Source organism: Macaca fascicularis, chromosome 7, assembly GCF_037993035.2.
Source record: "Macaca fascicularis isolate 582-1 chromosome 7, T2T-MFA8v1.1".
NCBI lineage: Eukaryota > Metazoa > Chordata > Mammalia > Primates > Cercopithecidae > Macaca > Macaca fascicularis.
This window is the reverse complement of record NC_088381.1, coordinates 41586815-41603642: the sequence shown is the minus strand read 5'-3', so window position 1 is coordinate 41603642 and position 16828 is coordinate 41586815. Positions and strand designations below refer to the sequence as shown.

Below are 16828 nucleotides of genomic sequence, written 5' to 3'. Positions count from 1 at the left end.
TATTTTTGAGATGGAATTGTGCTCTTGTTGCCCAGGCTGGAGTGCAGTGGCGCGACCTTGGCTCATTGCAACTTCGGCCTCCTGGGTTCAAGCGATTCTCCTGCCTCAGCCTCCCGAGTAGCTGGGATTATAGGCATGCGCCACCACGCCCGGCTAATTTTTGTACTTTTAGTAGAGACGGGGTTTCACCATGTTGGCCTGGCTGGTCTCGAACTCCTATCCTCAGGTGATCCACCTCGGCCTCCCTAAGTGCTGGGATTACAGGCATGAGCCACTGCCTTGGGCCCTGAGTAGACATTTCTTTCAAGCAGATACATAATATGAATGGCCAATAAGCACATAAAAGATTATCAACTTCATCAGTCTTTAGGGATATGCAAATCAGAACCACAATGAGATACCACTTCACACCCATTAGGATGGCTATAATTCAAAAAACAGACAAAAACTAGTGTTGGCAAGGATGCAGAGAAATTTGGAAACTTCATACATTCGTGGTACCATGTTTACCTCTAAAAATGGTGCAACTTGTGTAGAAAACAATTTGACAGTTCCTCAAAAAGTTAAACACAAAATTATCTTATGACCCAGCATTTCCATTCCTAGGTTTATACTTAAGAGAATTGGAAACATTATGCTCACACAAAAATGTGTACCTGAATCTTCATAGCAGCATTATTCAGAATAGCCAAAAAGTGAAAACAACCCAAATATCCAACTGATGGATGCATAAATAAAATGTGGTATAGCCATACAACGGAATATTATTAATACTCAGCCATAACCATAATCACATGCTATGACATGGATGAACCTGAAAAACACTATGCTAAGGGAAAAAACTATTTCACAACAGACTACATATTTTATTATTCCATTTATATGAAATGTCTAAAACAGGCAAATCCACAGGCTGGAGGAGAGAGGATAATGGGAGGTTTCTGATAATAGGTGTGTGTTTTTTGTGGGGAAGATGGGTGATGAAAATGTTCTAAAAATTAGGCAAGAAAAAAACGAGTGGCATTGGTTGAACGACTCTAAAAACCACTGATTTGGAAGCTTCAAAAGGGTGAGTTTTCTGGTATGTGAATTACATCTCAATAAAGCTGTCAAAAAAAAACAACCCAAGATGGAAAAGAGTTGGACATGTTTGAGGGACAGAAATGAGGCTGGTGTGGCTGGAGTATAGCTGGCAAGATGGAGAGTAGCTAAGGTGAGGTGAGAAGCAAGATTGAGTAGGTAGGATTGATGTGCAATGGGATGACATCAGAGGGCCATGGCAGGGGAGTAATAGGATTAGGTATGTACATTCTTAAAAGTTTGCCCTGGCTGCTGCTAGAGAGTGGAGTGAAGGTCAGTTAGGGAACTGGTTGGGCATGGTGGCTTATACCTGTAATACCAGCACTTTGGGAGGCCAAAAAGAGTGAATCGCTTGAGCCCTGGAGTTCCAGACCAGTCTGGGCAACGTGGTGAAACCCTGTCTCTTACACAATATACAAAAATTAGCTGGGTATCGTGGGATGCACCTATAGTCCCAGCTACTCGGGTGGCTGAGGTAGGAGGATCACTTGACCCTGAGAGGTTGAGGCTGCAGTGAGCTGTGATTCCACCACTGTACTCCAGCCTGGGCCACAGAGCAAGATCCTGTCTAAAAAAAAAAAAGAGAAGAAGAAGCTGCTGCAACTATAGCCAGATGACAGATGATGGGCAGTTTGGAACAATGATAATAGTGGATAGAAAGGAGTGGACATCCAGACTATGCTTGGAGATAGAGTCAGTGGGATTTGCTGGTGGAATCTGGGAAATTAGGGCAAGATAAATAAGGATCATTTATCGATTTTTGGCTTGAGAAACTGGGTGAATAGTGGAACCATTTAATTGAGATGAGGATGTCTGGGGAGGAACAAATTTGGGAAGAGAAATCAATAGTTTTGGCAATGTTAAGTTTGACATATGTTAAGTTAGGAGACATTCATATGGAGATATCAAGTAGACAACTTCCTGAGATGCAATTTAGGCCAGTAGCTTGAAATCTCTTGGCACCTGTAACTTACTACATGGTGATTCTTACTCTCTGCAGTTTATCTTCACTGTACATGGAGAAAAGCTTTGTGCTATAAAAGACTGAGCCAGAAGGTGGGGTTTTGTTCCTAGAGCTGCCCTTTACTAACCAAGAGGAAGGCCCTTGTCTTTGAGCTTCTGCTTTTTTTACCTCTAAAGTGGGGTTAATGACCATGTACCCAACTGTCAAGATCAAAGGAAATAAACTAGGTGAATGTAAATTCATGCAAACATACTATTTTGGCAGTAATGATGGCAGACACCAAAATGATTATATTCTTACCATCCCTTTCCTTTCTACAATGCTCTGTTGATAAGGTGAGCTTTACCTCCTCAAGAACAAGACTATATTCTGAGTATGTACCTAGCATGTTTATTACTCTCAGTAAATGGAAATCTTTTTTTAGTCAGTAAGCATGTTTCAAAAATATTTTGAGTTATTTAAAAGAAAAATATTGCACATATGAAAATTGTTTCAGAACTTTTATTGAAGCAGGCAAAAGAGAAGTGAGCCAGCAAGTTATAGAAGAGGATATGACATAGATACGGTTATGAACCTGTTCTTCAAATTCATTTACTTATTTGATTTAATGTTCAAATTATTACAACAACCTAACTCTTCTCAAAGTTAAATACCCTCTTTAAGGGATGTCATAAAAAGAGCACTGTGCTGAGAATCAGAAAACAGGAGCCAATCCTGGCTTTGCTACTAACTAGCTGGGTCCAACCTTGGGAAAACAGCTGCATTTCTCTGAGCCTCACTCTCTTCATCTATGAAATAGAGGATTGACGGGAGGCTGAGGCAGGAGAATGGCGTGAACCCGGGAGGCGGAGCTTGCAGTGAGCCGAGATCGCGCCACTGCACTCCAGCCTGGGCGACAGAGCAAGACTCCGTCTCAAAAAAAAAAAAAAAAAAAAAAAGAAATAGAGGATTGAACTACAGTCTGGAAATAAATGCATTCAAATCAGAAATTTGAGAGAACTTATTTCCTGGTGTGTGTTAAATTTTATTAATATATTTAAATCAGGTTCTAGGATCTCAGGTATGTTGGAAATGTGTTACATGATAAAGGGAGGGAGGGGTAAGATGGATTATCTAGTAAATAGCATTGGGATAACTGTCCAACCATTGGTGGGGGAAACCCTCAAATCCTATCATTTAAAATCATAGTAGGCCGGGCGCGGTGGCTCAAGCCTGTAATCCCAGCACTTTGGGAGGCCAAGACAGGCGGATCACAAGGTCAGAAGATCGAGACCATCCTGGCTAACACGGTGAAACCCCGTCTCTACTAAAAAATACAAAAAACTAGCTGGGCGAGGTGGCAGGTGCCTGTAGTCCCAGTTACTCGGGAGGCTGAGGCAGGAGAATGGTGTAAACCCAGGAGGCGGAGCTTGCAGTGAGCTGAGATCGCACCACTGCACTCCAGCCTGGGCGACAGAGCAAGACTCTGTCTCAAAAAAATAAAAAATGAAATAAAATCATAGTAACTGCTATATTATAACAATGCATATGTAGTTAACAATACCGTATGGTATATTTACAATTTGTTAACTGAGTAGATTTTTCTTACGCGTTTTTTACCTTAATAAATCAAAATATAGATGGATCAAGGATTTAAATATAAAAATAAAATCACAAGGACTAGAAAAAAGCACAACTGAATAATTTGACAATATTTAATAATCTTAAAGTGTGGAGTAAGCCTTTTTAAGTGTGATATGAACCATCAAAGTCATGAGATAAAAGACTATATGAAAATAAAAAACTTATGCATGGAGAAAATGGCTGTCCCCAAGATTAAAAGTCAACAAACTGAGGAAAATATTCACAATACATATAAGAGTTAAATATTTTCTATATTTAGGAAATTAATGAGATAACCATCCCAGTTTTAACCAGGGCATAAATAGGCAGGTTACAGAGAAATAAAAGTGCACATAAATACATGGACAGCTCCTCAGCTTCACTAATAATAAACAGCGAGAGATTATCATATTTTTTTCTCACTTATCCAGGCAGTTTAGCAATAAAATGTTGATGCTATTTAACCCAGGCATTCCACTTTAAAAACAAACAACCCCAAAACTATTATCCAGAAATGTATAAGTGCTCAAAGATATATCTACAAGGCTATTACCCTAGTTTATAGTGTTATAAATAGCAATAAATTGAAAATAACTGAAATATCTCTCATAAAGATAGTTGTTGCATAAATTATGTATTCATAAAATAGGTTACTGTGCAGCAGAGAGAATGAAATAAATAAGTATGTACTGATGAAACATCAATGCTTTATGGTCAAATAACAAAAGTCCTTGTAAAACAGTATTGATGCAGGACTTTTTGCTCCTTAACTCAGCTAAAATCTGGGTTCTTGTCTCACAACCAGGAAAAATTAGGCATGTGGACACACTGAAAGGTGAGGAGAGAGGAATTTATTAAAAGAAAGCTCTCGGCCGGGCGTGGTGTCTCAAGCCTGTAATCCCAGCACTTTGGGAGGCCGAGGCCGGTGGATCACGAGGTCAGGAGATCGAGACTATCCTGGCTAACATGGTGAAACCCCGTCTCTACTAAAAATACAAAAAACTAGCAGGGCGTGGTGGCGGGCGCCTGTAGTCCCAGCTACTTGGGAGGCTGAGGCGGGAGAATGGCGTGAACCCAGGAGACGGAGCTTGCAGTGAGCCGAGATCAGGCCACTGCACTCTAGCCTGGGAGACACAGCAAGACTCCATCTCAAAAAAAAAAAAAAAGCTCTCAGCGAAAAAAGGGGATCCTGCCAACAGGCTTCCACCCCACAGATTGAATACCAGGCTACCACACAGGAGCTGAAGAGGCCAGGCTCTTCCCCCACATGAGGCACAAATTCCTGGTGGCTCCACCCCCATTCTTCCAGTGCTCATGCGGGCTCTTAGTCTGAGCCACGCCACACTGATTTATTTCCTTTACTGCACATGTGTTAAGGGACAGAATTTTTCACCATGGACATGTTTAGGCAAGCCCCCTGTGCATAATGACCTGGGTGGCATTTGACTGTCTCCTGTCTCTATCAGTGTGTTCTACATTTTTATAATAATATTTGTAGAAAAAAATACAGGGAAATGCACATCAAACTTAATAGTCGTTAATAGAGATGGGAATAAATACAGAATACTATCATTTTCTAAAATCTTTTAACATAATTGATGTAATGCTTGCATTTTTATAAGGATAATACATTTTTAATTGGAAATATTAGTATATTAGATATAAACATTGATTTAAAAGTAACATTTAAGATATTATAAATCCTGGAAACACTGAGATAGAGAGTCATGTTTGTGGTCTGTTCCATGAAACTTAGTGACTGAGTTCCCAATTCCTCTAATTGCAGGAAAAGTCCAGATTAACACAAAATAGTAGTTGAAAAGTGTCTGGGAGTTGAGTGTATTCCGTTGTCATACCTTCTTTAATTTTACTTGCAGATTCCATTGCAGACGCTCTGGATGGGGAATACCATTAAACTTCTGGATTTGGTAGAAGTTAACAGTTCAGTCCTTGCTGGTACTAACTTTTGAATAGCTAACGTGGAAACTGTTTTCACTGTAGTCTGTCTGGAAATATGTCTGTTTTATCATATGTCACAATTACTAAAAATAAGAATTCTTTTAGTTTGTTTCAGTTCAGTAATGATAATACTTTTCATTCACTTATTGTCTTTGCAACACTCATTCTCATGTATTTTCTCATTTAATCATTACAAGAACTGGCCAGGTACGGTGGCTCACACCTATAATTCCAGCACTTTGGGAGGCCAAGGCGGGTGGATCACCTGAGGTCAAGAGTTCAAGACTAGCCTGACCAACATGGTGAAGCCCCGTCTCTACCAAACACAAAAATTTAGCTGGGCATGGTGGCGCATGCCTGTAATCCCAGCTACTTGGGAGGCTGAGGCAGGAGAGTCACTTGAACCTGGGAGGCAGAGGTTTCAGTGAGCCAAGACTGTGCCATTGCACTCCAACCTGGGCAACAAGTGAAACTCCATTAAAAAAAAAAAAAAAATTCATTACAAGAACCTGGGGAGTAGGCAGAGCAGTGTTCCCATCCCATTTTAAGCTCTGTGATTTCCTGCCTTAAGGTTTTCAGAGAGTGCAGAATGACTTGATTAGTTTCATTCTGGTGAATATTATAATGAAAATATCTGGGCAGCTCAGTGAAAATCTAGGCCAGAGTGTATTCATACATCACGCCACAGGTCCATTCTAAGGCCCATCAGCACCCTCCCAATATGGTGGACAGAAGGAATGTGAGCCACAGAGGAAGGTGGTTTAATTTAGAGGTAGTTGGCGTTCCCCAGGAACCTAGGAATTAGGATTTGTTTGGGCAGGGATGAAAGGGCCAGATTAAATCCTAAACATCCCATGTATTTCCCCCGTTGGCTAGTTATTTCACCAAAGTGCTAACACAAAACTTGCAGATTCAGCATTTTAGGTGGTCACTGGGTAAAGGAATTACAGCTTTGTATGTTCATAGGCAGCTTTCCTTTGGGTTTCTGATGTACAGAGAGCACTGTGGCTTCCTTGTAAGTTTTGATTTACAAAGTCAGCATCATCAGCAAATGTGTTCTCTCCGGTATCAGTACTGCCTCCCAAGATGTTTTTTTGATTTTTAAGAAGTACTATGAAGTTGCATAATTGCTTTTCTCTCTTATATATCTTTTCTTTTTTCCATTCTTCAGACCCAAAATTAACGAGACAGGCTCTTATTCCAGGATCAGTAATATACCACAAACAGTCACAAATACTGTTGGTTTATTGCAAGGTATGTTTTCCATAGTTTCAAGTTATCATAGTTGTTTTACTGTGTTTATAGTCTGTATCATTTATTATTTTTAGTTGGAACTTAACTACCTGTCCATCAGATTTGGTCAAGAGACCATTTAATTTTCTCAAGAAATAGTGAAGTCTCTAGCATAATTTTTTGAAAGTGATGAAGTTTTGCCAAGGCATTATTATTACTCAATCAAAGAAAGAAGATTCAATAACTTGAGGGCTTTCTTAAAAGAACCCGTGTATTTTTAGTAGCCCAATTTAATTAACAGCTCTTGTGCTTGGTAACATAAGAGATAGTCATATTAAAATATTTGGCTGAACTACTACAGGACAGGGATCCTACTTGCTTTTACTACTTAACAGTAGTAAAGAGGAGATTTCTGAACTATTTAAAATAACTTTGGAGTCATTATTGTTTTATAAGACCATGGTGTGTTCTGAGAAGTGTTCTATATTCCTTCCATTTCCTAGGTATTTTGCATCATATGGTGTTCATGTGAGATATTTCATACTTAAGAAGAGGTTTAGCTGGCCACGGTGGCTCACACCAGAAATCCAGTACTTTGAGAGGCTGAGGTGGGTGGATGACCTGAGGTCGGGAGTTCGAGACCAGCCTGACCAACATGGAGAAATCCCATCTCTACTAAAAATACAAAAATTAACCAGGTGTGGTGACAGATGCCTGTAATCCCAGCTACTTGGGAGGCTTAGGCAGGAGAATCGCTTGAACCCAGGAGGCGGAGGTTGTAGTGAGCCGAGATCACGCCACCGCCCTCTAGCCTAGGCAATAAGAGCAAAACTCCGTCACACACACACACAAAAAAAAAAGGTTTAAAATGTGTGATAGATTGACCTACAGACTGTGAATACAAAACTCCATCAACCTCTCTTTGTCTCTCGTCACCTTATTCTGGAACAGTGTTGGATGCATATGTCTTGCTGTCCTTTTCCAGGTCTATATATATGGGGTTTTTTTGTTTGTTTTGTTTTGTTTTGTTTTTTTGAGATGGAGTTGCCCAGGCTGGAGTGTAGTGGTGCGATCTCAGCTCACTGCAACCTCCACCTCCTGGGTTCAAGCGATTCTCCTGCCTCAGTCTTCCAAGTACCTGGGATTATAGGCACCTGCCACCACGCCTGGCTAATTTTTGTATTTTTAGTAGAGACGGAGTTTTGCCATGTTGGTCAGGCTGGTCACGAATTCCTGACCTCAGGTGATCCACCTGTCTTGGCCTCCCAAAGTGCTGGGATTACAGGCATGAGCTACCACGCCTGGCCTATATATGTATTTCATGTTACATACCTTTTATTCTGCTCCCTTTGTATTTAAATACATTTATACAGGACTATACATTTGTTATCGCTCCTTGGTAATAAGCTTGTAATTTCGGTGGCAAAAACCGCAATGACTTTTGCACCAACCTAATAGAGTCAAAGAATTCTACATGTTACTTAGTATAGTGCTATTTGCAGCTAGGCATTTAGTAAAGGTTTGTTGGTTTGTTGTTTCCGTGATAAAAATTGTATAAACTAATATTTACTTGGTTTTTTAGTTTTACCACCCCTGCCTATTCACTATTTGTATTTTGCCCTTTAGGATAGTTGGATTGGTGTTCGATCAGTGATGCTCAAGAAAACATTAACGGCTACTGACTTCTACAATGGATATTTGCACCCCTGGTACCAAAAAAATTCCCAAGCTCAACCAAGCCAATGCAGATTTCAGACTCTCAGACTTCCAACAAAGAAGAAGCAGAACAAAACTGTTACTATGTAACAATGCATTGAGTAGTTAGGAAGAAGATGGATAAAAACCTATTACGTATTTGTAATTTATTAAAAACCTTATTTACAAGGAATTATCTGGACTTTCTTTCTTTTTTTTTTTTTGGAGACAGAGTCTCACTCTGTTGCCCAGGCTGGAATGCAGTAGCACAATCTCAGCTCACTACAACCTCCGCCTCCCAGGTTCAAGCAATTCTGCTGCCTCAGCCTCCTGAGTAGCTGGGATTACAGGCACACACCACCACATCCAGCTAATTTTTGTATTTTTAGTAGAGATGGGGTTTCACCTTGTCGGTCAGGCTGGTCTCAAACTCCTGACCTTGTGATCTGCCCACCTTAGCCTCCCCAAGTGCTAGGATTATAAGCATGAGCCACCGCGCCCGGCCTGGAATTAACTGGACTTTTCAAAGAAGATGGCACTGTTAGAAGAAGAGAAGATTATTGTCAAAAAGGTGGATTGCCTCACTTTCTACTTTTTATGTAACAGTAGTTAAATAGCTTTTTCTACTTGAATTACAAAAAAAGTTTAAACAAAACTTGTATTTATGATACCAAACTCAAGGAGATTATCTTTCCCTAAGAACAAGGGCAACCCTAACTGGTGTGTGTATGCACATACATACATACTGAGAAGAGGTTTTTTGTTTTTTGTTTTGAGATGGATTCTCATTCTGTCGCCCAGGCTGTAGTGCAGTGGCGCAATCTCGGCTCACTGCAAGCTCCATCTCCCAGGTTCACGCCATTCACCTGCCTCGCCTCCCGAGTAGCTGGGACTATAGGTGCCCGCCACCATGCCCAGCTAATTTTTTTTTTTTTTTTTTTTTTGTATTTTTAGTAGAGACAGGGTTTCACTGTGTTAGCCAGGATGTTCTTGATCTCTGACCTTGTGATCCGCCCACCTCGGCCTCCCAAAGTGCTGGGATTACAGGTGGGAGCCACCACGCCTGGCCGAGAAGAGGTTTTTTTAAAAACAGTGCATCTGTTTAATCTTTTTAAAATCATGTCCCCACTGACATTTTAGGAGTATTGAATCTGCATTTTTTATTTCCAGTAAGTAGTAAAGCCAGCTCTTTACATTTCACTACCAGCTAGGTTTAACCAAGTAGTAAATGTAGGTAATATTTAATAATCTCTGCCACAGTGATCTGTACTATAATGTTTTACATCCAGATTTTAATTTTTATTTTATCTTTTTAGAGATGGGGTCTTGCTCTCCCACACAGGCAGGAGTCCAGTGGCGTAAAACATTGCTTACTGCATCCTCAATGTCCTGGGCTTAAGTGATCCTCCAACCTCAGCCTCCCAAAGTGGGGCCAGCATGGCTGGCTAATTTTCTTTTTTAATTAAAAAAATTTTTTTTGCAGAGATAGGGGTCTCATTATGTTGCCTAGGCTGGTCTTGAACTCCTGCCTTGGCCTCTCAAAGTGCTGGGATTACAAGCATGAGCCACTATACCCGACCCAGGTTTCTTGAAGTAGGAACGTGCTAACATTTTTCAACTTACTTGTGCAATAAAGGTGATTGAGCATCTGGTGTGTGCAATTTATCTCCTCTGTCTCCAGGAGAGTCAAGCACTTCTGGAGAAGGAGGTACAGTGACCACAGAATCCACACATCGACTTTTCCTGCCTAGATTCTGACAGTGAACGTCTTTCTCTATTCATTAAGTCATTTGTTAATTCAACAACATTTATTGATAGGGTGATTTGGTCATCTAAGTTAGGATGCTTTTATGAGTGAAAGAAGCACTTACAATAATTACTCCAGGGCAACAGACATAAACCAGGACTCTCCCAGGCAAACTGGGTTGTGTGGTCATCTGATTTATTGAGAACTTACTGTGTCACTAGAACTTCAAACTGGTTACCAGAGGTTCAGAGATCAAATATTTGACATCTTCAACCTACCAGGGAGACAAATGTGTAAGCAAATATAATAGTTATAAACGCCATAGCAGAGGCATAATAGAAGCATTGTGTCCCTCAGGAGTGTCCATGGAGGCTTCCCAGAGGAAGTCAATGGAATCAGCTTCCAAAGGATGAGTTTACTATGTAGACTAAGGCCTGGAAGGACATTCTAGCATCTGCAGAGGCACAGAGACTTAAAAGAACACTATAGGGGGTTTTGGTAATGTTTAGCTGGGAGCATGATTGTTCTTTTATTATTCTTTAAACCATAAATTTGTCATACATTCCCTTGTATGTATGAGCTAGTTATAGAGCTGGCTGGTAAAAAGCTAACAATGGATTATGGAAGAGAAACAAATGGCATGTTAAATACCGGGGGAAAGCCCAGCGTTTTGATGAAAAGAATTGATAAAGGTGGAATCTGGTGATAGAAACGAGACTGGAAAAGCAAGTTGAGGCCTGATCATGGAGGGCTTTGAGAGTTAGGGCCTTTGTCTCATATGCAGTAGACTGTTGGAGAGTGGTGTGATCAGAGTTAGATTCTGGAAATTTAATTTGGTGGTAGTGTGGAAGATAGGTTGGGGGTAAAACCTGGGCAGGAAGATCTGTTGGAAGGTTAGAAATGTGATCTTCAGGGACATGGATGGAGCTGGAAGCCATTATCTTCAGCAAACTAATCCAGGGACAGAAAATCAAACACTGCATGTTCTTACTTATAAGTGGGTGCTGAACAATGAGAACAGATGGACACATGGTGGGGGAACAACACACAGGGGCCTCGGGGGTGGGGATGGGGTTGGGGGGAGGGAGAGCATCAGGAATAATAAGGGATGCTGGGCTTAATACCTAGATAATGGGATGATCTGTGCAGCAAACCACCATGGCACACATTTGCCTGTGTAACAAACCTGCACATCCTACACATGTACCCTGAACTTAAAAGTTGAGGATAAAAGAGAAAAGGAATGTGAAGATCTGAATTACATCAGTGGTTGGGATGAAGGGGAGATGATTGAAAAGATTTTTGTGGGTGAGGGAATTTGAGTTATTGGCTATTATAACCTTATGGAGAGTTTTGGATCCACCACTGATGAGCTCTTTGATTTCTGACAAGTCAGTATCACTGAACTTTATTTCTTCAAGTGTGAAATTAGGCTGATGATGAAAACAAAACACTACCAAAATAGTTTTGAGAATCAACAAGAGACTGTGCAAGTGCCTTGTTTTTCCAATTATATGTATTGAATACTTAATCCCCTCCAGGCACTCTGCTCAGGTTAGGAAATTGGAAGAGAACGGAAATCAGTGTCCTCTAGGAGCTCACGAGCATGATTTCTGCAGGGGATCTAAGGAGTGCCCACTCAGACACTGCCACCAGTACTGGGGAAACCTGACTGAGGGCACAGCTTCCCGTCAAGAGTTGTGACCGAGGAAAGGTTGGATTCCTCTTGCAACACCTAAGGAATATTCTGCCCCTTCCATCCCCTCAAACAGGGTAACGACCTCGACAAGGGGAATCTTGAATAGTTGACGGAATCGCAAGGGAGATCCCTTAAACCCTCACATTTGATGAAAACAATAATCTGTATGTGTGAAGTTAGGCTCTTGGTTGCAAATAACAGACTTGAAACACTTTTAAGAAATGGGGATTTTAGGCCAGGCACGGTGGCTTACACCTGTAATCCCAGCACTTTAGGAGGCTGAGGCGGGCAGATAGATCACCTGAGGTCGGGAGTTCGAGACCAGCCTGACCAACATGGAGAAACCCCGTCTCTACTAAAAATAAAAAATTAGCCGGGCGTGGTGGTGCATGCCTGTAATCCCAGCCTGGGCAACAAGAGCAAAAGTCTGTCTCAAAAAAAGAAAAGAAAAGAAGAGAGAGAGAGAGAGAGAAGAGAGAGAGAGAGAGAGAGAAACTCGGAGGTTTCCTTTGGTTACTGTCACTCCCTGCCCCCCGTTCCCCATAGTTTCTCTGATGACATATGTCTACCTGGCAGTTTTGATCTCTTACTACCTACTGGTTAATGGCCTCAGCTCTGCCACCCCACATTCTGGGTGGAGCCTGTCTGACTCTCTAACCAATTACCATTGCCCTTGCCAGATAGAACCTTTTGTGTCAGACCACAACTAGTCCTTAGCCAGACTGTGAGTCGAGGCCCACCTCATTCCATTGATTCCACTCTGCAGAAAAAGCAGCATAAGGGGCTGTGAAATTGGTCATCATGACTGGCACAGTTGGTATACCTAGGACTGTATGAAATACCTTTCATGCATCTGAAATCTTGAGGTAAGAGTGCAAGGCCCATCCTACAGTGTGCAGTTCCCCATCCAGGGAGCCTCAAGCTCACCCTGGAACTGGAGGATAAACACCAGGTATGGAAATGCCATCTTCAAGTTGGCAGCCCATTTCTTCAAGAAAGTAAATGATGCACATCCCAGACAGGCATCAGGAAGCCATATGACTCGCTCTTTGTTCAGGCCCCTGTAGAAACCACAATTCAGTGTGACTGAGTAGCATTTCTCATCTGAACCAGAATCACCTGGACTAGGTTCCTGGGCTCTAATACGAACATTGAGTCAGAATCTCTGCATCTGGGACTCTGCATTTTACCACACTCATCAAATAATTTTTCTTCTAGAGCAGTAATAGTTTTAACTAGCATAAGAGATGCATGTTAATCTGAGCTACGTGTTGGCCCAGAGTCCAGAGTCCTCCCAGGAAGGTAGAACACAGTCTACTTTATGCTTTAGTTGAAAGGATGTATTTGCAAATACATTGCCTCCTTATGCAAGATGCTCCTATTTTGGTTCTTGTCATTGCTGAAAAACATATGCTTTGCGTCAGACTCAAAACCAAATTTTCTTGCTAGTTACTAGTTGAGTGACTCAGGACAAGTTGCTGAAAGTTTTAAAACTGATTTCTCAGTTTAAAAACATGTGTAATACCTGCCTTGCAGAATAGAAATACATCTGGGAAGTGCCTGGCATATAGTAGACCTTCAATAAATGGTAGCTATTGTTGTCATCTGTGGTTAATATTATGTCAATGACTGGGCCATCAGGTGCCCAGACATTTAGTCTAACATTATTCTGGGTGTATTTGTGAAGCTGCTTCTGGATGAGATGAACATTTGAATCACATTAGGCATGGTGGCTCATGCCTATAATCCCAGCACTTTGAGAGGCTGAGGCAGGCAGCTAGCTCACTTGAGTCTAAGAGTTCAAGACCAGCCTAAGCAACATGGCAAAACCCTGTCTACAAAAAATACAAAAGTTAGCTAAGCATGGTGACGCATGCCTGTGGTCCCAGCTACTTGGGAGGCTGAGGTAGGAGAATTGCTTGAGCCCGGGAGGTCGAGGCTGAGATGCAGTGAGATTGTGCCACTGCATTCCAGCCTGAATGACAGACTGAGACCCTCTCTCAAAAACAAACCAAAGCAAAAAACCCCACACATTTGAATCAATGGATTCAGTAAAGCTGATGGCCCCCCTAATGTGGATGTGCCTCATCCGGTCAGTTGAAGGCCTGAATAGAACAAAAAGGCTGAATAAGAGGGAACTCCTCCAGCTTGACTGCCTTTGACCTGGGATATTGGTTTTTACCCTGCCTTTAGATTTGAACTGAAAATCAGTTCTTCATAGGTCTCCAGCCTGCTGGCTTTTTGGCTGGAACTATACCATCAGCTCTCCTGGGTCTCCAGCTTGCCAACTCTAGATTTTGGGATTTAAACTCCATAATCACATGAGCCAATTCCATATAATAAATCTCTCTATATATATGTATACACCCCGATGGTTCTGTTTCCCTGGAGAACGCTGACTGATACATCACCACAGTCAAATGCTACTATAATCCCTTCTTTGGGCCTACAACATTTTCTCCTCTGAATAGTAGCAACAGCTTGTAGAAGAAGATGCCTTTATTTTTTTTTATTTTTATTTTTATTTTTTTGAGACGGAGTCTCGCTCTGTCGCCCAGGCTGGAGTGCAGCGGCCGAATCTCAGCTCACTGCAAGCTTCGCCTCCCGGGTTTATGCCATTCTCCTGCCTCAGCCTCCCGAGTAGCTGGGACTATAGGCGCCCGCCACCTCGCCCGGCTATTTTTTTTTTTTTTTTTTTTTGTATTTTTTATTAGAGATGGGGTTTCATCGTGTTAGCCAGGATGGTCTCAATCTCCTGACCTTGTGATCTGCCCGTCTCAGCCTCCCAAAGTGCTGGGATTACAGGCTTAAGCCACCGCGCCCGGCCAAGATGCCTTTATTTATTTTGATTTCTTATTGACACATAATAATTGTATGTATTTATGGAGTACATTGTGATGCTTTGATATATATAATAATGTGAGGGGATCAGATCAATGTAATTAGATATCCGTCATCTCAAACATTTATCATTTCTTGTGCAGGAAACATTCAATATCCTCTCTTGTAGCTAGTTGAAAATACACATTGTTGTTAACTATGGTCATCCTACAGTGCTATACAACACTAGAACTTGTTCCTCTTATCTAGCTGTAGTTTTGCGTCCTTTAATAAATGTCTCTCTAACCCTTCCTTTCCCCTCCCCTTTCAGGCCTCTAATAACCTCTATGACTGCTTTTTACTTCTATGAGATCAGCTTCATTTACGCTTCCGTATATGAATGAGAACATACAATGTTTAACTTTCTGTTCCTGGTTTATTTCACTTATTTCTCCAGCTCGCCAACTGCAGATTTGGGGATTTAGCCTCCATAATCACGTGAGCCAATTCCTTGTAATAAATCTTTCTCTCTACATACACATCTTGATGGTTCTGTTTCTCTGGAGGACACTGAGAAATACGTCCTATAGTTCCATTCATATTGTCTTGAATGGCAGGATTTCATTCTTTTTGTGGTTGACTAGTATTCCATTGTGTATATATACCTCATTTTCTTTATCCATCCATCAGTTGTTAGACACTTAGGTTGATACTATATCCTGGCTATTGAGGCTACTGCTGCAGTAAACATGAGCATGCAGATGTCTCTTCGATATATTGATTTCTCTTTCTTTGGATGACTGCCCAGTAGTGGGATTGCTGAATCATATGGTAGCTCTATTTGCAGTTTTTACAGGAACTTTTATACTATTGGAAATGTCTTTAGACCAATAGGAGCAAAAGAATTTTCAAGTAGGGGAAGGATCTATATAACTCAAAATTTCTTTTTAGAGATGATGAAACAGGGGCCTAGCAACAGCTAGGTAGTGGTAATACTAGGATTAGAACCCGAAGACTACAGGAGATTTTGTTTTAAAGAAGGATTTGACTCTTCATTTGGTCTGGGGGACAAAAGAAACATTTCTGAGCATAAAATTTAGTTCTCGAGAATAGCTACCAAAAGGATGTTTGTTGCTTCATACTTTGTATTTAAGTCAGTTCAACCTATTTTCACCATTTTTCTTTTTTTTTTTTTTTTTTTTTTGAGACGGAGTCTCGCTCTGTAGCCCAGGCTGGAGTGCAGTGGCCGGATCTCAGCTCACTGCAAGCTCCGCCTCCCGGGTTCACGCCATTCTCCGGCCTCAGCCTCCCGAGTAGCTGGGACTACAGGTGCCTGCCACCTCGCCCGGCTAGTTTTTTGTATTTCTTAGTAGAGACGGGGTTTCACAGTGTTATCCAGGATGGTCTCGATCTCCCGACCTTGTGATCCACCCGTCTCGGCCTCCCAAAGTGCTGGGATTACAGGCTTGAGCCACCGTGCCCGGCCACCATTTTTTTTTCTTTATATTTATCAAACAATTTCAAGGTGAAAATATATGACTTTGAGGGGCAGAGTCTTAGAGCCAACAAAGCTAGCATGAGCCTAGCCCTGTCACTGATTGTAAACCTAGGCTGGTTACGGAGCCTCTCCATGCATTGCCCTATCCATGAAATTAAAATTGTACCTACTTTGCAAGTATTGTCATGAAGAATAGAAATAATATACTTGGCCAGCCGTGGTGGCTCACACCTACAATCCCAGCACTTTGGGAAGTCTAGGCGGGAGGATCACTTGAGGTCAGGAGTTCGAGACTAGCCTGCCAACATGGCAAAACCCTATCTCTACTAAAAATACAAAAATTAGCTGGGCATGGTGGTGCATGCCTGTAATCCCAGCCACTTAGGAGGCTGAGGCAGGAGAATCGCTTGGAGCCGGGAGGCAGAGGTTGCAGTGAGCCGAGATCAAGCCACTGCACTCCACCTTGGATGACAGAGTGAGACTCCATCTCAAAAACAAAACAAAACAAAACAAAACAGGAAAAGAAAAAAA

At 41.6% G+C, this 16828-nt stretch overlaps 1 protein-coding gene across 5 annotated transcripts in view; it reads left to right on the top strand.

The window, feature by feature from the left end:
* MTFMT (mitochondrial methionyl-tRNA formyltransferase) overlaps window positions 1–8726 on the top strand; it is a 28124-nt gene extending 19398 nt beyond the window's left edge. For 3 of the 5 annotated variants that reach the window (XM_073996048.1, XM_005559806.4, XM_073996047.1), the window contains exons 7-9: window positions 5524–5602; window positions 6777–6859; window positions 8465–8726. In XM_073996048.1, the coding sequence (XP_073852149.1) occupies window positions 5524–5602; window positions 6777–6859; window positions 8465–8644 (342 nt within the window). In that variant the 3' untranslated portion in view covers window positions 8645–8726. Of the gene's footprint in view, window positions 1–5523; window positions 5603–6776; window positions 6860–7341; window positions 7447–8464 lie in introns of all 5 variants that reach the window. The other 2 variants (XR_012415069.1, XR_001492112.4) reach the window with 1 other exon arrangement.
* Window positions 8727–16828: the final 8102 nt, after the last annotated feature.